The sequence below is a fragment of the Capsicum annuum genome, chromosome 1 (assembly GCF_002878395.1).
Source record: "Capsicum annuum cultivar UCD-10X-F1 chromosome 1, UCD10Xv1.1, whole genome shotgun sequence".
Lineage (NCBI taxonomy): Eukaryota > Viridiplantae > Streptophyta > Magnoliopsida > Solanales > Solanaceae > Capsicum > Capsicum annuum.
The window spans coordinates 43,368,048-43,392,547 of record NC_061111.1 but is presented as its reverse complement, the minus strand read 5'-3'; the positions used below and the strand labels follow the sequence as shown (position 1 = coordinate 43,392,547).

Here is a 24,500-nt window from a genome sequence, read left to right as displayed (position 1 = left end):
TTTTAAGTTAAAATAAGACAAGGGAATATAAATAATATCTTCAAATAAAGATCTTGAATATCCAACTCTTAATCTCATGTCAAAAACTGATTAACAGACAACCGTTAAAATGGGAAGAGAGAATATCTAGAAAATAAAAAATAAATTGAGGAGATTAAATAAATAAATAAATAAATAAATTTATGATTTCCCCACAAATGTCTCTCACCATCCAAAATGGGTAAACATGAACAAACTTTCATAATTAACCACCCCCTAATTTACTCACACTTCAAAAAGCACATTAAAAAAACAAAAAAATTAGAATGACTTTTCCCTAAATCAAGAAACCCCCCTCATTATAATCTGGTTTAAAGTAAACTACTTTTATGAAAATAAACTTAACTTTTGTGAAAATAAGGAATTAATCAATGAATAACCACCCAACCTCTCACCTCCCAATCTCCACCTAAGGTAAAAAGGAGCTCTTTCCAAAAAAACAAAAAACAGTATACTCCCTTCATTTCAAAGTAAATAAATTATTAATGTCTAAAATAAATAAATTATTGATTCTTCAATTCTTCGAGAAACATGAAAATTATTACATACTTTATATTTTCTAGGAGAATAATTTAAAAATAATTAAAAAAATAATAATGAAAGCAATCTACAATTTATGTTCTAAAATTTTTTTCTTAAAGAGTGTATCATACCCTAATATTTCAATTATTTTGAAATAGATGGAGTATTAATATACTAACATTCAAAATTGTTGTACTACTCTTCTCTATTTTAGAAAACTTAGTTGTGAAATTTTTAAGAAATAATTAGAAGGAGAGTCTTGGAGTAACTGATAAAGTTGTTGCCATGTGACCGAAATCACGGGTTTAAATCTTGAAAATAACCTCTGACAGAAATGTAAAGTAAAACTGTATACAATACACCCTTAAAATATTTCTTAAGGAACGTGTCATATCCCCAATAATTCAATTACTATTTTGGAATGAATTGAGTATTAATATATTTTTTCTCTTTTTGTTTACTTTTACTTTTAAATTATTTTAAAAATATTTTTTTATTTTTACTTGTTACTAATCATTTTTGAAGACCAACCAAATGCAATCAAATCGTGGAAAATATTCATATTAATTTACTCTATTTGGTAAGGATCAAAGTTCAAAAGTGGACAAATAATAATGAACGAATGGACCTACCAATTTAGCAACAAGCAATTACTCCACTTGTCTCAAAGTTATTTCTCTGTCATTTGTTAATTAAACACTATAACCACCTCAATATAGAAATTAATTAGAAAGGTTACTTAAAACATAAAGATAAAATAATCAGCTTTTGTACTGTAATGATTAAAATTAGGGTTCTTTTTAACTTTTTACTCAAAGTTTGTTACTCGACTGCCGTTAATCCATTTCATTAATTACAGTCTTGTTTGACTATGTCCTTAGATTACCAACCCCCCACCCCCCCCCCCCCCCCCCCCCCCAAAAAAAAAAAAATCAACCTCTTTGCTATCATTTGTCCACCTCAAATCTTTCATTATTCCTTCTTTAAATTTGTTCAAACCACATTCTTCTCCCTCCTCAAATTTAGTCTATAATACACTCTCACCTCCCCCACCCCCCCACCCACCCACACTCTCTCTTACATTTCTTAATCAATCATCAAGTTTTTTTCTTCTTAAACCAAAGGCAAAGAAACCCCACAAAGGTTAACATAACAAAAAAAAAAAAATTTAAAAAAAATACTACTAATATTATTACTACCATTTTGTTCCAACAACAACCAGTCCTTCCAAGAAACCAGAAGATTCCCATAAATATAGCACTAAAGTTTCAAGACCCTCATTTTTTTTTTAATGAAATTAATATAATACCCTCATCATCATCACCTTCATAGCCACCCCTTTTTCTTTCCTTTCTTCTTATCTCCATTTCCATTATCCTTCATTACAAGGTTAAAGAAAAATAACAACAACAACAAAAAAAAAAAAGTGTCTTTTTCATTGTTCAAACCCTAACCCTCACCTTTTTTTTTCAAGAAAATTTGGTGATTTTTCATTGGAAAGAAGAAATAGGCAAGGTGGGTATTGCTCAAATCTGCAAGATTTGGCAAGTTTAATGTACCCAATGAAGCACATTGACAATATCCCATCAACCCCAGGAAAGTTCAAGATGGAAAAGCCACCTTACAATAGGCTAAGGATACATATTTCCTTAGCTAAGCTGACATTTTGGTCATTTGTTTTCTTGGGTTTGATCTTTGTGTTCTTTTACAGATCCCCAGCTGCTTCCTCCTCCTCCCCTGTTTCTTCAGATCTCTCAAGAAGATCTTTAAGAACAAACTCCTATGGTGGTCCAGCTTGGGAGAAAAGGATTAAAGCTTCAGCTAAAGTAAGGTCAAGAAATGGTATATCTGTATTGGTTACTGGTGCTGCTGGATTTGTTGGTACTCATGTTTCAGTTGCTCTTAAACGTCGTGGTGATGGTGTATTAGGATTGGATAATTTCAATGATTATTATGATCCTTCGCTCAAAAGAGCGCGACAAGCGCTCTTAGAGCGAACGGGAGTGTATGTTGTTGAGGGTGATATTAATGATGCCACCTTGTTAAAGAAACTATTTGATATTGTTCAATTTAGTCATGTAATGCATTTAGCTGCACAAGCAGGTGTACGTTATGCTATGGAAAATCCTGGTTCATATGTGCATAGTAATATTGCTGGTCTTGTTAATCTTCTTGAAATTTGCAAAAGTGTTAATCCTCAACCTGCTATTGTATGGGCATCATCTAGTTCCGTATATGGATTGAATTCTAAGGTACCCTTTTCGGAGAAAGATAGGACAGATCAGCCTGCTAGTCTTTATGCTGCCACTAAAAAGGCCGGTGAGGAAATTGCTCATACATATAATCATATATACGGGCTTTCATTAACTGGATTGAGGTTTTTTACGGTGTATGGACCGTGGGGTAGGCCAGATATGGCTTACTTCTTTTTCACAAGGGATATATTGAAGGGAAAATCGATTCCTATATTCGAGGCTGCTAATCATGGGACGGTAGCTAGGGATTTTACCTACATTGATGATATAGTGAAGGGATGTTTGGCAGCATTGGATACCGCTGAGAAGAGCACGGGAAGTGGTGGGAAGAAGAAAGGCCCTGCTCAATTGCGGGTGTTCAATTTAGGAAACACATCGCCTGTGCCTGTTTCGGATCTTGTTAGCATTTTGGAGAGGTTGCTAAAGGTGAAGGCTAAGAGATTGGTGATGAAGTTGCCAAGGAACGGGGATGTGCAGTTTACTCACGCGAATATAAGTTCGGCCCACAAGGAGCTTGGATATAAGCCTACTACGGATCTACAGACGGGGTTGAAGAAATTTGTTCGATGGTACATCAATTACTATGGTAATGGAAAGAAGAGTGTGCAGTGATCGATACATTCTTTGGATTCTTGTGCGGTAGGATCATTCAATTCTTGTTCATTTTGATTCTATGATTGTTTTTTTTTAACACATATCCAATCGCTGCCCCACTTTATTGCTTTATAAATCTTGATGATGCCGTATATGGAGCACATCAGATCTCCCTGATGATGAGGTTTCGTGGTGGATGCACATTTGTGCAGGGCAATTTGATCTGTGTCAAATGGAACCTGAAACCAACTTTTATTACTTTTGGAATGTAATTGTTGTAGTTTTATCAATTTTAGGATTCAGGACTGATAGACCACTGCTGATTGATGGACAGCGGATAATGTATCATCTTTATTAAGTTCTAATAAAATTAGCACATTATAGTTCCACACTTGATTTCTTCCCATAGATTTATTTGGTCAGGACATATCTGAGATCATCCTTTTACATGAATGGGGAGCTTGTATATTTCTTATTTTGGCGGTTAAATAAGATTCTGTATTTTGTGGTTTATTACTGGAGGTTGATTGTTTTAGACTAGTTAGAATAGATAATTTATGCTGTTCTTTCCCTGTTTGTTGCGTATTTCTTTATGAAAAAGGTTGGCAAGGAATAAGAAGCACCATTACAAACTGATAGTTTAAGAAGCCTGAAGAGACCCCCCTCGCAACGCTCCTGCTCCTCTAGGTTCTATTTTTCCTTTCCCTGAGTATGCAAGACCCTAGTGCTTAACCAAAAAACTAGTACGTACAGGATCAAGAAGACAAAATTTGCCTTTCATCTTCTTCTACCTTTGCATTCTATGTCTGCAAGCTAAGAATGATTCTTCCCTTTTGGATGTAACATGCAAACACTCATGGCATCAAGAAATGTGCTATATCCATGAACAACTGATCTTTTTTGGAAATTAGCTTTTACAATCTTTCTTATGTTGATATTACACAAAACCTGGTTGATGGCTCATAGAAATTATCTGGTCCATCTTTTATCTTCCGGTTTAGAAGTGAGCTTAATGTGTAAATGTCCATTTCATTGACTATTTGGTTAGTTACAGCACTAATTCTGTTTGAATAAGTAGCAATACTATAGAATGACTTCAGAGATGTGCTTCTCTTGGAGTTACTAGCTGTTGAGACTAAATTCTATCTAGGTATTATCATCAACTTTGGTTTTAGAAAGTTGCACTTCTGGTCTTTGTAACAGGGTGGATCAAGATGCTGATGCAGTAGTGTAAATTTGTGATCTTTTATCTGTCGAAATATAAATGAGAATATCGGAAATTGGGGACTGAAATGCGAATGCTCGTGTGCTCATTTACCTCCTCAATCCAGATCGTAAGAAGTGGGAACTTCTAGGAAATAGGAGGATTAGGTCGTATTAGGATCATCTGAGCTTTGTTTTTGGTCCATAGCTAACCCCATATTTCATTCTCTTTCTAAGCATTCAGATACATTTGGGATCCTCTTGGAGCCTGTATCGAGAGCTTTCCATGCATTTCCATTTTCAGACTTTTGGAAATTGCTTGGAGCATTTTTGGTATCTGCAGCAGTGAAAAGAGAAGTATATGCAGCTTTCACGTATGCCATCATTCTTCTTGTTCAGTTTGTGGATCATGTCTAATAACGTGAATTCTCGATTAGCAACTTGTGACTATTAGGAAAAGTATCTTGTTTTCAGTCTGAGCAGCTTATTAGTTAAAATGATCTTCAACCAAATATACAATGTACTAGTGGCTTTTGTTTCCACTTGTAGGACCAATTTTTGACAGCTGCAAACTGTCAACTGACAAAGCATTTGCATTCTTATCTATTTGATTGATACAGCTAGCCATTCCTATTCCTTTTTATCCTTTTGTGTGATTCAGCTTGCTGTTCCTTATCTGCTTTTGGGATTCTCTTGGTAGTAACAATTTTTTGCATGATTGCCTGTGTATTCTAATAGACAGGAAGTGCCGTGTTTGGACAGTATTTGATGTAAGGTTAAAAGTGAACACTGAAATTCATTATCTTAAATAGTGGAAATGGTATAATGTTCAAACAGGAATCATTCATGCATTCACAATCACAGGTTGCAGTTCAATCAGGAATTCTATTAGCTCATGGGATTGCTTTTGCCAGTATTCTTTTCTTTGATTGAAAGGATTCTTTCCTGCTATCTTCCATCACAATGTTTATTTACAAGCATTTGAATAACGTGCCTGTATTCTCAACCCTTCACCTTGAATATAAAAAACTTCCTTTCAATCTGAGATAAGGTGGAATTCATTTTGTGGTGCAGATCTTAACTACTCCATTTCACTCACTACATTATAGGAAAAACACATAAGATCATGAACCCAATTACAATTACATAACCGGCTTCTTTTTTCCTCCTAGGAACGGAGGGATAAGAAGGGAGTAAGAAGAGAGTGAAAAAGCGACATATTCTATAATAGCAAAGGTTTTCTATCCGGCCATGACTCCATTTTTTGCAAGTACTTCACTGGCACCGCACCATCAAAACCCTCCGTCAAGATAACTCTGTTTTCTGAGATGTAAAGCTTCATGCCATCTGAAGCAATCAATACCAACTCTTAGAAACAGCGAAAAAAAATAGGATTTTCGAATTTTGGTGACTTCTATGCATGTATCAACTTTTGAATGCATCTTTCACATTTTGTGATTAGTTTTTGAATCTAGATAAAATATAGAAATAAGTTAAGACCTCACTTCTTGAAAATGAAGTCAAAATATTGTTCCCTAATATCTCATTGTAGATATTACTTACTTTTTGGGAAACCTTTTACAAGCTACACAACATATGTTTGATTGCCAACATATACTTCAATTGATTCGGTTTTATTGGAATTCTCATAATACTTTAGAGAAACTTGACTAGAATATGACAAATCAAAACAATTACCTTCCAAAGCTTTTCTCACATCAAGAAAGATGAGGACATTAACGTCTCGCCTCATTCCTGTTCAATAACAAAGAATATTTAGTCACCCAAGCAAAACAAGACTGTTGAAGTTCAGGTGAATCATCTAGAGGCAAGAGCTCTCTGCTGATGGAGGAAGATATTAAGGTCATGGAGATCAAGAAAGCCCAATAACTTAATTCTTAAAAGTGCATCATGTCAGGATTCTACTCATCAACTACTGTAATCATTGCCACGAGAAAAGAGTTATGACAGTAGCATGAAATCCAATGAATTTGTAAATAGTGCAAAGGGCAACAGATTCAAGATCCTACAAGGTATCTTACCACTAATTACTTCACCATCTGTTGGCAAGCCACATGAGAAATGAACATGTAACCTTTTCATGCGTTTGAGCCCATGTTCCAAAATTGACTCCAAGTTCTTCTTGTAAGTGCCGTGTACACAAACTGCACATTGCCACAAATTAAAACCACAGCCTCAAAGGTGGAGATAGAGAATTCAAAAGGAACAGGGGGATACTGGTCTCATTTTATACAAATAACTATTAATTGAGGTACACCCATTTTTGTGTTGGTTTTGCAATATTCAAAACGGAACTTAACGATGGATCTTGAAGAGTTTTGTGAACTTACAATACATTTTTATTGAAGTCGAGACCAACCATTCTAGAATTGGTATTATCGTATCTAAAGTGAGAACTTGAAAATGGAACTCGAAACTTTTGTAAGTATCGTTACACATTCTATTAACATTAATACTCAGATGTTAGTACTTCATCCAAAAAATAACTCAGATTTTAGTACTTCATCCACAAAGTATCTCACATAGTAAGAAGCATGATCTTTTCAGGAAAAGTGTAAAGAATTTAAGATTTTGACACATAAGTTCAGGTAGAAAGAATGATCCATATTGACTATAGTTTAACCCAAAGTTCATGAAAATTCTAAGTAATAGTATTCCATAAATTGTTATGTCACAAATTATTTCGGAAATCCCAAGTAATCTGAGTCGAACTTTGATCTAACATCGGTCAAAAATTAACTGCCAAGTCAATGAAAATCATAGATTCAAGTAAATTTTACACTAAAGAGACAATGATCAATAACTTGCTTAGCATTCAGTTCAGCTATGTTTCTTTTCTCAAACTTAATCCTGAAAGATGCTACTTATCAAGGATTTCAGGTGAGTTGAACAATAAATAATCTTAAAAGAAAAAAAAAACCATAGAAATCTAGAGCATTGGGTAAAAAGAGGAACTATCATATGGCAACAAAATAGATAGTCTTTGACTCTTTTCCTTGAGAAAAAAAAACAGATACAATGTCACAGTTAAAAGAAGAGATGCCTCTTTGCCAATTCCCTGTAGATTTGTATTGCTTTGTAGTGACTCTCAACAGAAAATCTCAAACCCAAAGCATCATCTCTCAACAGGACAGATTTTAATACAGCCTTCTATATCTTATATATTAGTAAAGTTCCCGAAAAATGCATATGAAGCATTTTAGGTATTTATCGTACTTATGAGCCAAACTTTCAATTATAAAGGTTACTAAGTACCTTAATTTTTTAAACTAAAAAAAATCCTTATAGAAAATGCTATGGGTTAATAGGATGTAAATCCCCTTTCTTCTTTCCTTCCCATTTTTCTTCGAGAGAGAGGGGACCTGCTAGTTAAATGCACATCTTACCTGGAACTTCATCAGCTGAAAGGATCGGTTTCAATAAGCTTTCAGTTTCAACTATCTGTAAAATGGCAAACAAATATTTTTCAGCTACTAATGATACTGCTAACTTGTGAGCCAAATATCATCAAATGGATGTCTGCTATATTACTTTAGTTTTTCATACAAGGGCAAACATCTATCACAGTGGTCTGCATATCACGAGCCTTTCAATCATGAAAAGACGGAAATTGGAATTTTAAAAGCAAGAGTAACACATGGGTGCACTGAGAATCTCATAATAGTGTGTCATTGCTAATACAATTATTAACAAAATGATGCAAATTCAAATGTCCAAGAGAATTTTACTTTCTTTACTGTTGTCTTTCGGCTAGGTGTCAATTGTCAAATAAGGGTGTAATTGCTTGTATTAAATGAAATATGCCTAGAGGTATAAAAAGCACTCAACTAATGTGCTTTCAAAGTGCACGAACAGAACAAAATCCATGTTTGATCTCTCACAAACCAGTCTTTCATTTCCCTCCTCTTTCTCTTTACTTTCCAAATTACAATTATGTTGAGAATTTATTTCTTCATTCATCAGAATTTCATCCAACTATAATGGAAGTACCCTCTAGAGATTCCTCTACTCCGAATGCCATAACTTATTGGCAAACTAATCGAACTAATTTCCATCTGAAATATACAAGGAAATAACATTACTCCACTTTACGGAGGAAAAAATACCTTCACTGTATGGCCTTGGTTGGCACGTATCAAAAGCTCTCCATTTTCTTCCAAAAGGCCGAATCTTTGCTTGTTATCCTTCTGTACAGCCTATAAGAAAGCAAGCAAAAAGAACATCTATATTATAACAGAAACGTCAACAAAAGAAAAAGGAGTAGTCAACTCAATTGAAAGAAAGGAAGTTCCTTCAATTGAGTTGTGACAATGAAAAACAGCCACGCTCAAATTTCCAGCTAGGATAGAAGATATCAATCTTTTTCAACTAAATTAACACAAGGCTTCACATAACTAACCTCTTTGACATCATCAACTGTGTGTGACCTCAGTGGAACATTCGCAAATGTTTTTAAGTTTAGCTTTAACAGATCTTGCACCTTCACATACCCATCATTCCTCATATTCAAGTTTAGCCCAGAGGCCATGTGCCTCAAAATGCGTGTCCTGAGGATGAACAACATTAAGAATATTCCAAAGAGATTTAAGATACAATAGAACAAGTTATAAATTGTACTGTAACTCAGATAGCAACTAAGAAGAGGTTCAGTGTTACCATGGTATATGCATCCAATGATGTAGCTACGAGAAGGGATTGTGTCAAGACATAAGGAAGTTATATGAATGGTTAAAGGTCCATGGGCAATAATAGGAGACTTCAACAATGTTCTACAAAGATAGGACAGATGTGGGAGCCTTATTACTGTGCAGGAAATAAAAGGGTTTAGGCAGTGCATTGAAGACTCTGAATTGGAAGAACTAAAATCTTCTGGTGCTCTCTACGCATGGTGTAACAAGCAGAGTGGAGATAACAGGGTATATAGTAGGATTGATAGAGTAATCACAAAGATGGATTGGGTTACTCAGCTTCTCGACTCAACGGTGCACTACATGAATGTTGGTATGTTTGATCACTCCCTACGGCATAATAAACTGAAAGGTGGAGGAAACCACACTACTATGTTTAGATACTTCAACATGGCTTAGTTTCTGAATTTAAAGAGACGGTCAAGGAGGGATGGAAAACTGACAGAAAAGGAACTAAGATGTATGAACTGGTTAGTAAATTGAACAAGATGAAAGGTATGTTGAAGGAGCAGGTTTAGTGAGGTGGAATAGAAGGCAGACATAATCATGGCTAAACAGATGGCATGCCAGGCTCAACTACAAAGAGGTTAAGGTATAAAAGACGAGTTTTATCGATTACGAGCTCACACAATTCATCTATTGGTACCCACATTCACAGATTCACCTTGTTCATTAAGTAAGTCATACAAAAACCAATCAAAGGATTCAGGGGGAATTCTTGGAAAAATCTAGTACAAGGAGGAAGCGAGGGTGGGACAAGTGAATCCGATGTGAGGGAAGGATTGCTGCGTCAGTCGAAACTAGGGCTTATGCAATTGAATCAGAAATGCACATGTAAGATAAGAATGGAAGGAGACAGCCAAAGCAGGGATTGATCTATTCCAAAACCACTAGGCAGGGACCTATTCCTAAGCCATTTTCAGTAGACAGACAGACAACAATGTTTCAGCACACTGTTAGATCTCTTTCACTTAAATTTCATGTTTTATCCATCCCAACACCATGTCCACAGGCCTAATATGATTCTCTGATCACTTTTATTATGCATACGATTACTAACCACAGTCTACTCATATACCTAACCTATCTCAACCAAAGATTTTGAAATAAGCAAGCAACATCTCATATGCTCTTTTCTTTCCTTCATGCCTCAGATCGTACAATCATCTAATAAATAAGTAATTATACGAGTAATTAAATTACTCTTCAAATATACGATTGAGAATTCAAACCCAATAATTAAACCTTAAGGTGCAGCCCAAACTTAAAGGCAAATTCTATAGAGTGGCAGTCCGTCCGGCCATGTTGTATGGAGCGGAATGTTGGCCTGAAGAACTCTTATATTCAAAAATTAAAGGTGACAGAAATGCGGATGTTGCGTTGGATGTGTGGGCTTACTAGGGGTGATAGGGTTAGGAATGAGACTATCCGAGAGAAGGTTGGAGTGGCTTCGGTGGAGGACAAGATGCGAGAAGTTCGGTTGAGATGGTTCGGACATGTGATGAGGAGGGGCACAGATGCCCCAGTTCGTAGGTGTGAGAGACTAGCTTTGGATGGTTTCAAGCGAGGTAGGGGTAGGCCGAAGAAATATTGGAGAGAGGTGATTAGACGTGACATGGAGCAGTTACAGTTTACTGAGGACATGACCCTAGATAGAAAGGTTTGGAGGACGCGAATTAGGATAGAAGGCTAGTGCATGTGGGTGGGTCGTAGTTAATAGTTAGGAGAACTTTGGGGGGTGCCTTAGGTTCGTTAGTGCAGGATATTACTTTGTGGGTGTCTTAAATCTGTTATTCCATCTTGTTTCATGCTTTATTATGAATTTATTTATTATTTTATGTCTTGAGCCGGGGGTCTATCGGAAATAGCCTTTCAACTTCTCTGGAGGTAGTGGTATGGACTGCGTAAATTTTACCCTCCCCAGACCCCACTATGTGGGAATACACTGAGTTTGTTGTTGTTGTTGTCCTAGTCTATAACATTACCCAAGGTTCAATTAACCATCAACTAGTTACGGCTGCTAAGACAGCAGCGTTTGAGAGCTTGTATGCGGGGTAAGAGGAGAAAAGCGGGGAAAAGAGGTTGTATAGGCTTGCTAAGGCTAGGGAGCGGAAGGGTCGGGACCTCGACCAAGTAAAGTGCATTAAGGGGGAGGATGGTAGAGTTTTGGTGGAGGATGGTCACATTAAGAAGAGATGACAGGAGTATTTTCATAGGCTCTTGAACGAGGAGGGAGACAGAGGCATTGAGTTAGGGGACCTGGAGCACTCGAAAGAGACATGTGATTTCAGTTATTGTAGACGTTTTAAGGTTGAGGAGTCAGAGCGGTTATTCGTAGTATGCGGAGGGGGAGGGCGACGGGGCCTGACGAGATTCCGGTGGATTTTTTAAAGTTTATAGGTGGGGCAGGTTTAAGGTGGTTGACTGATTTGTTTAACGACATTTTCAAGACGGCGAGAATGCCTGAGGCTTGGAGGTGGAGTACGATGATTCTATTATATAAAAATAAGGGTAACATTCAGAGTTGCACCAACTATAGGGGTATCAAGCTGTTGAGTCATACTATGAAGATTTGGGAGAGGATGGTTGAGCGGAGATTGGCGAGGATCGTATCCATTTCGGAGAACCAGTTTGGTTTTATGCCTGGTCCCTCGACGACAGAGGCAATCCACCTGGTGAGGAGATTGGTGGAGCAGTATAGGAAAAGGAAGAGGGATTTGCACATAGTGTTCATCGACCTGGCGAAGGCGTATGACAAAGTTCCTAGGGAGGTGTATGACAAAGTTCCTAGGGAGGTGCTTTGGAGATGCTTAGAGGCGAGAGAGGTCCCGGTGGTGTACATCAGAGCTATTAAGGACATGTACGATGGAGGAAAGGCTCGGGTGAGAACGATGGGAGGGGACTCAGAGCATTTTGTGGTCGAGACAGGGTTGCATTAGGGTTCGACTCTGTCCGTTTCTGTTTGCATTGGTGATGGACGTGTTGACGCGGAGTATTCAAGGAGAGGTGCCGTGGTGTATGTTGTTTGCGGACGATGTAGTGCTGATTGATGAGACGCAGGGGGGGATGAAAAATTGAAGGTTTGGAGGCAAACCCTTAAATCTAAGGGGTTTAAGTTGAGTAGGTCCAAGGCGGAGTATATGGAGTGCAAGTTTAGTGACTTGAGGCAGGAAAAGGAAGAGGATGTGGTGGTGAGGTTGGATTTCAAGGATATTTGTAAGCGGGATAGTTTTAAGTATCTTGGGTGTATGATTCAGGGGAATGACGAGATTGATGAGGATGTCTCTAACCTTATTGAAACTGGTTGGATGAAGTGGAGGCTCGTCTCGGGAGTGTTGTGTGATAAGAAGGTGTCACTTAAGCTTAAAGGCAAATTCTATTGAGTGGCAGTCCGTCCAGCCATGCTATATGAAGCAGAGTGTTGGCCAGTCAAGAACTCTCACATTCAAAGGGTGAAGATGAGAATGTTGCGCTGGATGTGTGGACTTACTAGAGGGGATAAAGTTAGGAATGAGACTGTCCGGGAGAAGGTGGGAGTGGCTTCGGTGGAGGACAAGATGCGGGAAGGAAGGTTGAGATGGTTTGGGCATGTGATGAGGAGGGGCACGGATGCCCCAGTTCGTAGGTGTGAGAGGCTAGCGTTGGATGGCTTCAAGAGGAGGAGAGGTAGGCCGAAGAAGTATTGGAGGAAAGTGATTAGACATGACATGGAGCAACTTCAGCTTACTGAGGACATGACCCTAGATAGGAAGGTGTGGAGGTCGCGGATAAGGGTAGAAGGCTAGGTTGTGTGCGTAGGTTGTAGCAAGTAGTTAGAAGGGCACATACATAACCTTACAACCCTTAAGACTGGAACTAATCACTTCCATTGATCATCATGGCTAGAAACTATTTTCTAGTCATTATGTTTTTCATTCATTAACTCACCCCTACCGCTGATCAAGTTACGCAAAACATTGTTGGTCCCAAACTAGGATAAAAGGACGAGGGCCACTGTACGTTGAAGTGCAAAATAATCTAACCATGAATTATTATGAATCTTTGAACAATAAAGGCCTGAAAATAAAGCAAAATGAACGCAGAGAATTCATAAAACCAAAACCAACTGATTGATTAAATTTTCTTACACTACCTATAATGGGTCACATAAGAATTGGAGGGTTGTGCCAGCAAAACAAGAGCTAAATGCAAACAAAAAATTTCATATCGCTTAGCCTACTATTTTCGAACAGAGGCGTGTAATTGATTGATTAATTACCATAGGTCACATAATTTTATTTTTTTTCGAACAAAAAAAAAAAAAAGATTAAATACTTGAAAGGAGAATTAGATATATACATACAATAATCTACCAAGAGCATCAATTTTATCTTTGCCGGAGCCGCCACCACGGCCTCCTGATCTTTCTTTATTATCCCTCGTGTCCAATCCTCTTCCTTTTCCTCTTCCTCGACCACCACCGCTGCCATTGATTCAATATAAAAAATATTTCTAATTAAAAGATTGAAACTTTACATAGAAATCATCAAGAAAGATGATGATTTTGTAATTTTACCTTGGATTGGAATGGGAAAACGCCGAGTAAGAGGAAGAAGGTTTGTGGAAACCATTGTTCGCCATTGAAGAAGGGAAACGACGAGGGAAAGGAGAAGAGAAGAAGGATGTTAAAGGAGGTGATGGAAGAAATAGGAGGCTGCTGTAACGTACAAGTTGGAAACTGAAGGTGCTTCGCACAAAAGTGGACATGGAATAAGCTAAGTATTTGGGTCCAATTTACCTCTATTTCTCCACTTTTTTGTGTTTCCGCCAAAACAATAAAAGGCACATGGGGTAAAATAGGAAAATACATAATTCAATATTCCTAAAAATTAAATTATTTTGCTGGAGATATTTTTTTTCTGGTTTAAAATGATTTTATTCATAACTTAATATGCTTCTACAACTGCGGATATGACCCTATTGGGTCTACACCTAAGCTATTAGTAAGTAGTACACAAAGTAGAGTCTACCGGCAAACATTGCCTAACAAAATAGTGCCTATCAAAGTAGTGCATGTTAGTTGGAGACATGTCATAGTTAAGATTTATAGACCGCCTATTCGAGGAAGTTTCTTCTTTGTCTATTATAATAGCTTTATGAATAAACAAAGGTGAAACTCACGGTTCTTCAAAAAATTGTGATACTTTCTTCATCCTTGCTTCCTTTGCTAAGATATCCGCAGCTTCATTAGATCTCCTTACCTCATGGTGTATCGCCGTAATCCCCAACTCCAGTAGAAGATCCTGCACATAACAAACAAGTTATTATCAGGTAGAGTTTGTTGCTATGGAAACCACCATACCATGGAATTTTTTTGCCATTTTAAATCCTAGGTATAATGCCATAGTTTCAGTATGAATTTCTGAATGTGCAGCAAATTTGGCACTAAACCCACACACCCAGTCCCCGTATTTGTCCCCCAGTAAACCCCCAGCCCCACCTGTGTTAGTGGTACGATCAAAAGAACCATCCACGTTTAGTTTTAACCCTTCCAATGGAGGTACCCAGCAAGTCGGCGAGTTATGGTTACTTTTGTAGTTAGTAGTTCTTCTGTTAACAGCTTAAACTCCAAGGCTCTTTCATATGCTTGGCTAGTAGGGATAGGTTTCCTTTTTTTATTGAAGACGCTGTCATTTCTGGATAGCCAGATACCCCCAAGATAAAATGGAAACGCCTCACTCCAATTAAGATACTTACCTATTTTTGTAATTTTTCATCCTACTACGCTGCACTAACCACTCTTTTAACTTTAAAGACGTATGGTTATCAATAATCATCGACATATTAATAGCATCCCAAGAGGCTACAGTGTGGAGGCAATTCCTAAGGATGTGGTCTATGCTTTCAGGTTGTTGACAGTACACACACAGAGGACTAACGTTCATGCCTATATTGTTTAAATAAGAAGCAGTAGGTAGCCTATTATGGAAAGCTAACCAAACGAAGAAATTAATTTTTCAAGGGGCATTTTAACTTCCAAATCCACTTAAAGTTCTCTGGGAAGTTGCACCTTCGTCCCTCCTTACCCTGCAGGTATTGGTATGCACTGGACGTTCGAAAATTACCGTTTGTAACTAAGGAGCAACAAGGTTCGTCTCGCAGGCCTATTTTATCAGGGATGAAAGTAGTGAAGATGTTCTCTATTATACTTTTTGAAAGAATATTTTTACCAGAGAACCAATATCCCAACACCCATCCTTAATGTATTTGGACACTACAACGTCCTCCTCCCCAGCACTAGGATGGTAGGGTATTTGATTAATGATAGGTTGGTCAAAGGTCGACGATTAAACATCTTTCCAGAACCTAATGATCTTTCCATCCCCCAGGTCCCATTTCATGTTATCCAGACAAACATTCCAGCCTCGAATAACATTCTTCCAAATACTACTGCACGATTTGGGATAATCTTGGGTGCTCTCTTTAACCTCCCTATTTTATAGCATATTTATGAACTAAAACCTTAGCCCAAAGCGATTTTGGATTGTCAAACACTTTCCAGCCAAGTTTTGCTTGGAGGGCTAGATTTTTTAGAGGTTTATTCTACATCCAAGCCACCCTCTTCCTTAGGACTGACTAAAGTGTCCCAACTTATTGCTGGAGCTATCTATTAATAGATCAGTTGATTGAGGGTTCGATTTTCTATTTTGTAATTCCCTTTTCCTATTTTTTTTTTATTTTTTTTTTTTTGGAACAAAGAACGAGTACTCCATCTTGTTCCTAAATTTTTGTCCAGAGAACAAAAATTTTCTTTGAAATAATCAATTAAAATTGAGGTGCTTGGCTTCAGATTGTTTTTTTTAAAGGGAAAAAGAAAACATGATTAAAGAAAAATATGTAGATGACTTACAGAAAGGAACAATAGGAAAGAAAAGTAGTACAGTAAAAAGAAACATAAGAAAGATGCCGCCTTCAATACGTATGTGTAGTAGATTAAGGAAGATGCAACAAGCTCATACAACAGAAAATAAGATTGTGATCAAATTAGTGTTGAAACCGTCCGTTTAGGTTTTAACAGAGGACCCCAACCCCAATCCCAACCCCTTGGCACTTGTGTTCAATTCAGTTGTAAAGTACTAGTAGACCGTAGTGTCTCGTGTTTCTTACTTTCCGCTAATCAATCAAAGAAGCATCCGCTGATGGGAAAAAATAACGTTGCAAAGCAAATCCAACTGACACATGGCACCATCAAGGGATATGTAACGCAGCAGTTACATTGTATAGTAAGTAATTTTGTCACATTAAATGAAGAAAAAACTCTATACGAATCAAAATCTCAAGTTTACTCCCTTAATCAGCTACTGATACAAATCAATGAGATACTCGTGCAAATGCAAATATAAATTTAGTCGAGCTAACAAATTTCAAATACCAAAAGCCGACAGAGAACACAAACACTGTACTAATTATTGGCTTTCATTTGCCAAGAAAAACCAATTATCTAACTCCAATTCAAGACACTGTTTGAGCAACTCAATCGATTAGTAGCATGTCACGGAATTACTGCGTAGCCAATTTCCAAAACTTTGATAAAACGGAAATTGAATAAACAGCAGCTAAATATAAATACACCAGACGTAGCAATAAGAGAATTGGATAATGCAAGAAATGTTTCCCTTATCATCTCTCAGAAAAACAAAATTTGTTCAATTCAAACAACTCAGTCATAGAAAAACAACTTAGTCTATTAATTTTCAAAATAGGACTTAAGCACTTGACTACAATACTAGTAATCCCGCCGCTCCATGATCTCCTCTAAGCCACAAGAGTACTGGCGGTGGTAGACTCGCTGCAAGGCAAAAATTTACCTTAGTACTGCAATTCACTATATAGAGGGGTGCATGAAAAAAAGTTAAACGTTAGGACAAACTAATAAGGAAAATATTATACGAACAAGTTAGAGCAACTATAAACACAGAGAATTGCAACAAAGACTATGCAAGCCACCTCACTAGTGATCATAACACGTCTATATGAGCGTAATGTTTCACTAAGCCAATATAGCAGCCAAAGAGTACAGGATGAATGAAGTAGTTTCCAATATATTCAGGAACAATATGAAGAGACCCAAATAGAATTAATCCACCAGTACATTCCATAGACCTACATGGCTCATTTGGTGGAACTACAGAAAGTCTCCAACTAGAAAGATAACATAACTAGTACTAAGACTATTATTTAACATGCATCGGTAAACAAGTTATTTCAAAACAAAATTTAAACTCACACATACAACACGTGCAAAATCAAAATGAGAAATGGTCTAAATTATTAGATCAGTGGCAGTTCACCACCAAGTAAATATGCAAGAATGAATTTGTAACACAAGCAAAAACAAAAATGAGATGTGTTCTAGGTTATTAAATCAGAAGCAGTTCACCACCAAGTAAAATATGCAAGAATGAACTTACTACTTCCAGACTGGTGGAAGCTTCTTTGTTTTCTTGTAGTAGCGAGCAAGTCGATGAATCCTGCTCTCAACGAGAATCAATCTAAACTTGGAATCCTTGTCTTTCCTGTTCCTCTCAAGATGCTTCCTGATTGCCACTGCTTTCTTGATGAGATGGTAAAGATCCTCGGGAATTTCAGGAGCAAGACCTAGTTGCAAACACCAAGAGGCCCAACAAGCTTTCTTTTAGAAAAGTTATATCAATGAGCAACTTAAAACACAAAAAAGACAAACAAGTACCGTGAGCCTTCAGAATTCTGAGAATCTTGCTACCAGTAACACTCTTCACCTGAGCAATCCCATGAGAATCACGAAGAATAACACCAATTTGGGAAGGTGTCAAACCCTTTTTGGCGAACTTGCAGATGTTATCCTCAACCTGGAGCAAAAGATAATACTGTCACTACAGAAAAACCGAATCGCTGGACGACATTTCAATGAAGAAGAAAAGCAGCAATAAGGTAACTCCAAAACCAATCTCATAAACAGTCAAACAAGCAACACTTACTGTGCCACGTAAAATAGGCATCTTTAGAAAAACAAACCCAAAAACAAGGTAAGGTCACATGGTCTATCTTTAAGGAGTTGTTTGATAGCTGGTTTGGACATGAGTTATAAAAGGGCAGCCTGGAGCACTAAAGCTCCCACTTTAAAAACTTGAGCTATGCAGGTATTAAATCCTACATAAGTAATACCATGTTTGGTAGCTGGTTAGGAGGCAAGGTATTCCAGTTATAAACTTAATATGGTGTTCGATTTGCAGTTCAGAAATCCACATAACTTATACAATCTATGTACAATTTTATACGGGATAAAAGGTGAATGGTGAAATAACTAATACATGAATAACTAAATAAGACATATTCATACACACATAACTTGAACCAACTACCAAATGATCCCTAACAGTATATGTAATACTGCATATATTGAACAAGATTTAAAAATTAGAGCTTGAAAAAAGAAATGGGAAATGTAGTTAAACTCCGCTCACACACTCAAAGCTAAAGATGCACCATGTATGTACATTTACCCATTCAGGTCCAATCTAATAACAAAATCATCATCAGAAGATAGTATTTATTCAAAATATCCAAAACTCTCTAAACATATACTAATCAATAAATCAATCAACTATCATCAATACAAATATTTTCCCTATTGAGATACTCTAACTTTGTAGTGGCCATCAATGAGCGAAAATTAGGATTCACACAATCCATCACAACAAATCTCTACATTCTTCCTACCCTAAAATTAATTATACAGATGTGATGCATATAATAGAAACAAGACAAAATCGAGTAATAATAAGCAAGCAATTTCTTACATCAGGAGCAGAGATTTTGAGCCAACTTGGTGGAGTCCTTTTGTATGGAAGAGCTGAAGCTGAAATACCCTTACTGACCAACACAAACAAAGATTTTAACAAGGTAAAATTTCAGAAATAGCTAAACATTTATCCAATAAATGAGACGTTACAGCTTAAGTTCGCCTAATTATATAACATATGACTGATGTTTTCTACTCCACGTAATTTTTCCTTTAAACAATTATCAGAACAAATGTAGAACGAACAAGACAAAGATTGAGTTGACTAACCCTCGACTGTGCATACGACCCATGGTGGCAGTTTGGGGGTTGTGTGACGGTGGCTGCCGCGCTCCGGTTGGCTCTGATTAACAGGGAAACCCTAAAATGACAAACTGAAGTGGGGATTAGGGTTTTTCTATTATATAGGCTCCTTATTTGAACGGACTCGGCCCAGTGAAGCAAGGTTGGGCTAAAGTTTCCTTAGCCCATTTAAAAGGGATTCTATTAAGCCCAATTCTCTTGGCCCACCAACCTTAAGAGTTTTGTTACAAACTGATCATTCGAGTTCAATTGATTTTGTTTCACAAAATACTCATCAGTCAAACACAATATGAGAATTACCAAAAAAAAACTTGTAACAAAGCATAATACACATATTGGTGGAAAGCTAAGGTGCTCGATGACTAATAGGTATAATTATGTACAAATTGATCCGATCATTTTTTTTCCGTATCGTATCGAGAAATACTTATTCACATTTGATGATTAGGTAAACTTAAATCTACGAGAGTTCCTTAAACTACCATTTAGTTTCGTAAGTCAATCCTAAATTACTTAGCACAATTGATAGTGGCAGTTTTACATTTATTTGTATGTATTTATTGATTTAGTTACTTGTATAACTTGGCCTTATCCTGTACAAGAAATTAATTAAAGGGGAAAGAACATAAATAGCATTTCGGATGAAATTATTGACTTGAAAATAATAATTGAATTTTAATTTCACTTTTCTAGCCATTTGCTGACAGCTTTATACAATATTGATACAAATTTGATACATATCTTGTACAGATATGTATTCTATACAAAAAAAAAATACAAATTTTATGTGCATATCTCTATGCACATCATGTTAAAAATGCATATTTCATATAATAATTTTCATTCATAAATTCACTGCTCTATTTTTTTACGAACGGTATTAGTATGGTATTTAAATTGTATCAATAAGGTATATGATTTACATAGACTAAAATGACTCAAATAATGAAATGTATTTAGGCCGATTGGCCATGAATGTTCAATGGATCAAACATGAGTCAACCCTTGTTCTTTTTCCATAATTAAATAAGGCCAAATACATACATGGCCCCAAAAGTTGTTTGATTTTTCATTTAGACATCTAAACACACGCTAACACACCTATTGAACACTTATATTCATTTAAAAGTGTTTTAATTAGGCACATTTTTCAGAGACAACCAAAAAACAAAATGCATGCATTTTACACACGGCTTTGATCCCAAATAATAAGGAAAAAAAAATATATGCATTTTTTAAAAATGATAGAAAAGAAAATTAAGGTTCTATTTCTTCAAATGAGACAGTTGTTTCTTCAATATTTCTTCAAATTAGACCCATAGCTTGATCGATGCACGGTGTGGTGGTGAAATTAAGGGTGGCGAAATGTTTGTTTGAGTTTTGTTCTTTGATTGTGGAATTGGGGTAAAGAGATATTTGTTTGGGTAATTTTCCCTGTGATGATGGTGGATGCAATGACAATGGAGGTGGTGGGAAAGAGAAAGGAAGTAGGAGGGAAAAGTTATAAATGAACCAAAAAATAATATTTACTCCGTTTCATAATAAATGAATTATTGAATTTTGACACACACATAAAGGAAAAAACATTAAAGACATAAACTTAACACTCATTTTTACCCAAAAAAGGAAAATTTTGACTTTATAATATCTTTTCAAAAGTTAATTGGTTGTCAAATCATAAAGGTAAATTTGAAAAAAAATTCAATGATTCACTTATTTTGAAACATCAATAAATACCCCAACAATTCACTTATTCCGAAACTGAGGGAGTACTAATGGAGTACAAAATTAATCAATTATATGAATAGTACACATGAATAATTTATTTTATTTTTTCCTCTTATATTAATTTGTTCAAAAATAATGCAACAACCAAAATAAAACAAAAAAGAGAGATACAATCTCTGTCAAATAAATTCTCTAGGCTCAGAAAGGTATCATCATTTTCACAACTGTGAACACACATAAGAGTACTGTAGAGTCACTTCTGCCTGACCAAACCAAAAAAATAAATAAAAAATAAACAGAGTTAATGGAGTTTGCTGTGCAATAACCATTATTGTGCTTCTTCAAGGTCACATCTTTATTTGAATTTTATTATTTTTTTAAAGAATAGTGATTATTTGTTACTCTCTATTTTAAAAAGAATAATTTATTTTGACTTTACACAGAATATAAAAAAATAAGAAGACTTTTAAATTTTATAGTTCTAAACTAAAATTATGTCAAATATATCAATATATACTTTAATTTTATGGTCTTAAATATGTCATGTAAAAAGTTAAAATTAAAGTGTTGCAATAAGAAAAAGGATCAATTATTTTTTAAACGAACTAAAAAGAAAAGTAGGTCCTTATTTTTTAAATGGAGTAAAAATTATTCCTATGAGTCATCGTAGAACGTATAAATGTGCCCTTCGTTCACTTATTTTGTGAAAAGTTCTTCTACTTACATTTTTTATTCACTTATATGTCCTTTGACCAACATCAACACTGAATTTAAAATAATTATTTAAACTTGGGCTCTATCTAAAATCCACCCAATTTTTAATTTTTTTTGACTTATCCGATCATATATTAAGATAAAGTAATATAATTTGAGGTAGACATCAATTGCGAATAAATTTTTAGTAGAAAAGGTGGGTGAGCTGCGCATCTCTTTAAACTATGAAGTGTGACCTACAGCTACTTCCATCAAACAAAGCGAAGAAAGTTGGTGGACATGCAGTACAATGATTATGGAGCCAAAAGGTCCCTTGTATCATAGCACAATTGGAAGTGGAAAAAAAATAGAGAGTTATAATAGCATTTGAAATTATGAATTTCAGTAGTAGCAAACATAAAATTCACAAGTTAAAATGTGTAATACTATAAAGGATGTAGCATTCACAAGTTGTTTTTATGTGCTTGGTAAGGACAACACACCATTTTACAATTACAACAGCAGCACCTTTTTATCATGACTTTTACAACTGTAGCTAATAATGTGAAAGCCAAACCAAATAGACAATCACTACTCACTGGCTGCGAATTCCACTTTCGCAAAAGTAGCTTCCAAGCTCATCCTTTAGCTTCTTTTGGTGAAATTATGTTCTATCACTCTCATTTTCCTTTTTTGAATGATTAGTGTTCGGATCAACTTTCGCGCACCTCGATTAATTTCATGTGATAGATGACGTACACCTCCCACCTGCAGCAACAAATCTCAGTTAACTCTGTTCGCGGAAAGAAATCGACTAGTATTTTTGTTTCGACTGAGATTTAAACCTGATACTTCGATCTCTCAATTTCACTTTATTGGCCATTAGTCATAATATCCTTGGATACTCTCATTTTCCTTTATTTATTTTTCCCATCAAAATTACTGGAAGTTCATTGCTTCATAATTGTGAGCAATATTCTACTCTCTTTCTTATTAAAATAAGTGTCTCATTAGAAAAGAAATACATGCCACTTTAGGAATCAAGCACATTAGTAATTTTTTTCAACTGTACTCATATACGCCATCTACTTAATAATGTTCAATTTTTAAAAGACATTTATTAATTTGAAATCGATCAGCAACTAAGTATTATAATTAATTTTTTTAGTACACATGCTTTTTTGCTAATCTGACATTTATTTTGTGGAGGGGTAATAAATTGTAAACTAAAGCGTCTCAAATATACTCGATATTTGCTAGTATAATAAAGTCACGTAGACAAAAAAAAAAAAGGCAAAATTATATTATTATATAGAAGAGTGAAGAGTTATTTAATTTACTTATATACTATAATTTAAGATTGTATATTTTTTATTGAAAAAATTAACATATGAATAATTTTGTCGTTGATTTAACACTGTAGATTGTTTCATTATGAAAATGAACATATGAATAATTATGTCAAATATATCAAAATATTTGTTAGCTTGTGGTTTTAAACATAACACGTGAAAAGTTAAAATTAAAGAATTGGAAAAAAAAAATCTGTTCTTTTTTTTACACAAATTCAAATGAAAAATAGGTCTCTATTTTTAAAATTGAGATAGTAACAAATATCTACAAGGCATTCATATATGCACAGTTCACATCATTCAAACATAATTTCAAGTTAAACTTTTTCATTATATCTAAAATAATTTTAAAATATAATTTGTTAAACCTTAAAAAATAATTTAAGTAATTAGTTTTGTTCATACTTTATTGTGATTTATGAAAATTTATGTGATAATCTTTTTATTAAATGTAAATTTAAATAATATACTTAAATCAAATGGGGAGAATAATATTAAATTTAAAAAGAATTATATTTGAAGTTTTTTTTCATTTAAACATTTTTTCAATCATAATGTCCAAACAAGCTTTCTCTCCTCTTAACTAAATTCACGGAATAAACAAGTTACTTTTGCATGTAATAGTCATTATTATTTTTTTACTGTTTTTGTCTAAAATTATTGATAGTTAATTTCTATTTAAAGTAAAACTTACAAATATAACTAAGGTTATGACGATTTTTTCATAATTTTTAAAATATTTTCGTATAATTTTTTTATGTTAATCCCACTAGATGATGTAATTCATGATGTAATTTTTCACATTAATTTTACACACCTCAACTATAAGTCTATTTTAATCTGTATTTTTTTCAAAATGTTTATTATAATACATTCTATATCTCAATTCAAATAATATATTTTTCTTTTTAATCAGTTCTAAAAAAGAATTAACATTTCTTATTTGGTTAGTATTTTACAACGTTATTAGTATTTTAGTCATACTGAATGTTATTTATTTGTCAAAAGTCCACAAAGGTATACTCTTTTATTTAAGGTTCATTTATTTGAAAGGAAATTTGAAACATTGCGATGTTTTTCCACATATCTTAAATTTAATGTCTAATCAAAATGTTATAAATTTAAATAAAAAGAGATGCACTTTAGTTTATAGGAGTATGTGCAAATACCCACATTTGTTTTAAAAAAGATTAAAAAAAAAAAAGTAAAAATAATTTTGGTCACACATTTAATTACATAAAGTAACCTTTACTATATTATAGTAAGATAATAAAAAATACTC

At 35.0% G+C, this 24,500-nt stretch overlaps 3 protein-coding genes across 3 annotated transcripts; 1 reads left to right on the top strand and 2 right to left on the bottom strand.

The window, feature by feature from the left end:
* Positions 1 to 1,620: 1,620 nt before the first annotated feature.
* LOC107873035 (UDP-glucuronate 4-epimerase 3) lies at positions 1,621 to 3,799 on the top strand. Its single transcript, XM_016719745.2, has one exon. It carries the CDS (start codon positions 2,115 to 2,117, stop codon positions 3,426 to 3,428), a length of 1,314 nt encoding a protein of 437 aa, XP_016575231.1. The 5' UTR covers positions 1,621 to 2,114; the 3' UTR covers positions 3,429 to 3,799.
* A 1,829-nt stretch (positions 3,800 to 5,628) lies between these two features.
* On the bottom strand, positions 5,629 to 14,428 carry LOC107873043 (tRNA 2'-phosphotransferase 1). The gene is made up of 8 exons (XM_016719751.2): positions 13,878 to 14,428; positions 13,665 to 13,784; positions 9,034 to 9,181; positions 8,741 to 8,830; positions 8,021 to 8,075; positions 6,656 to 6,778; positions 6,312 to 6,368; positions 5,629 to 5,960 (listed from the first exon to the last, which is right to left on the bottom strand). The coding sequence occupies exons 1-8, from the start codon at positions 14,066 to 14,068 to the stop codon at positions 5,836 to 5,838; spliced, it is 909 nt and encodes a 302-aa protein (XP_016575237.1). The 5' UTR covers positions 14,069 to 14,428; the 3' UTR covers positions 5,629 to 5,835.
* A 2,511-nt stretch (positions 14,429 to 16,939) lies between these two features.
* LOC107873050 (40S ribosomal protein S13) lies at positions 16,940 to 19,580 on the bottom strand. Its single transcript, XM_016719757.2, has 5 exons — positions 19,413 to 19,580; positions 19,141 to 19,213; positions 18,051 to 18,189; positions 17,773 to 17,959; positions 16,940 to 17,150 (listed from the first exon to the last, which is right to left on the bottom strand). Exons 1-5 carry the CDS (start codon positions 19,433 to 19,435, stop codon positions 17,117 to 17,119), a joined length of 456 nt encoding a protein of 151 aa, XP_016575243.1. The 5' UTR covers positions 19,436 to 19,580; the 3' UTR covers positions 16,940 to 17,116.
* Positions 19,581 to 24,500: the final 4,920 nt, after the last annotated feature.

Excerpts from the sequence above, each read along its gene's own strand:
- LOC107873050 (XM_016719757.2), bottom strand. The coding sequence starts at position 19,435 with ATGGGTCGTATGCACAGTCGAGG. Across the intron at positions 18,190-19,140 it reads TCAAAATCTCTGCTCCTGAT|GTTGAGGATAACATCTGCAA; the intron begins GTAAGAAATTGC and ends CTTTTGCTCCAG. Across the intron at positions 17,960-18,050 it reads CAGAATTCTGAAGGCTCACG|GTCTTGCTCCTGAAATTCCC; the intron begins GTACTTGTTTGT and ends GTTTGCAACTAG.
- LOC107873043 (XM_016719751.2), bottom strand. The coding sequence starts at position 14,068 with ATGTCCACTTTTGTGCGAAGCACCTTCAGTTTCCAACTTGTACGTTAC. Across the intron at positions 8,076-8,740 it reads ACCAAGGCCATACAGTGAAG|ATAGTTGAAACTGAAAGCTT; the intron begins GTATTTTTTCCT and ends GCCATTTTACAG. Across the intron at positions 5,961-6,311 it reads TGTGAGAAAAGCTTTGGAAG|ATGGCATGAAGCTTTACATC; the intron begins GTAATTGTTTTG and ends TGATTGCTTCAG.
- LOC107873035 (XM_016719745.2), top strand. The coding sequence starts at position 2,115 with ATGTACCCAATGAAGCACATTGACAATATCCCATCAACCCCAGGAAAG.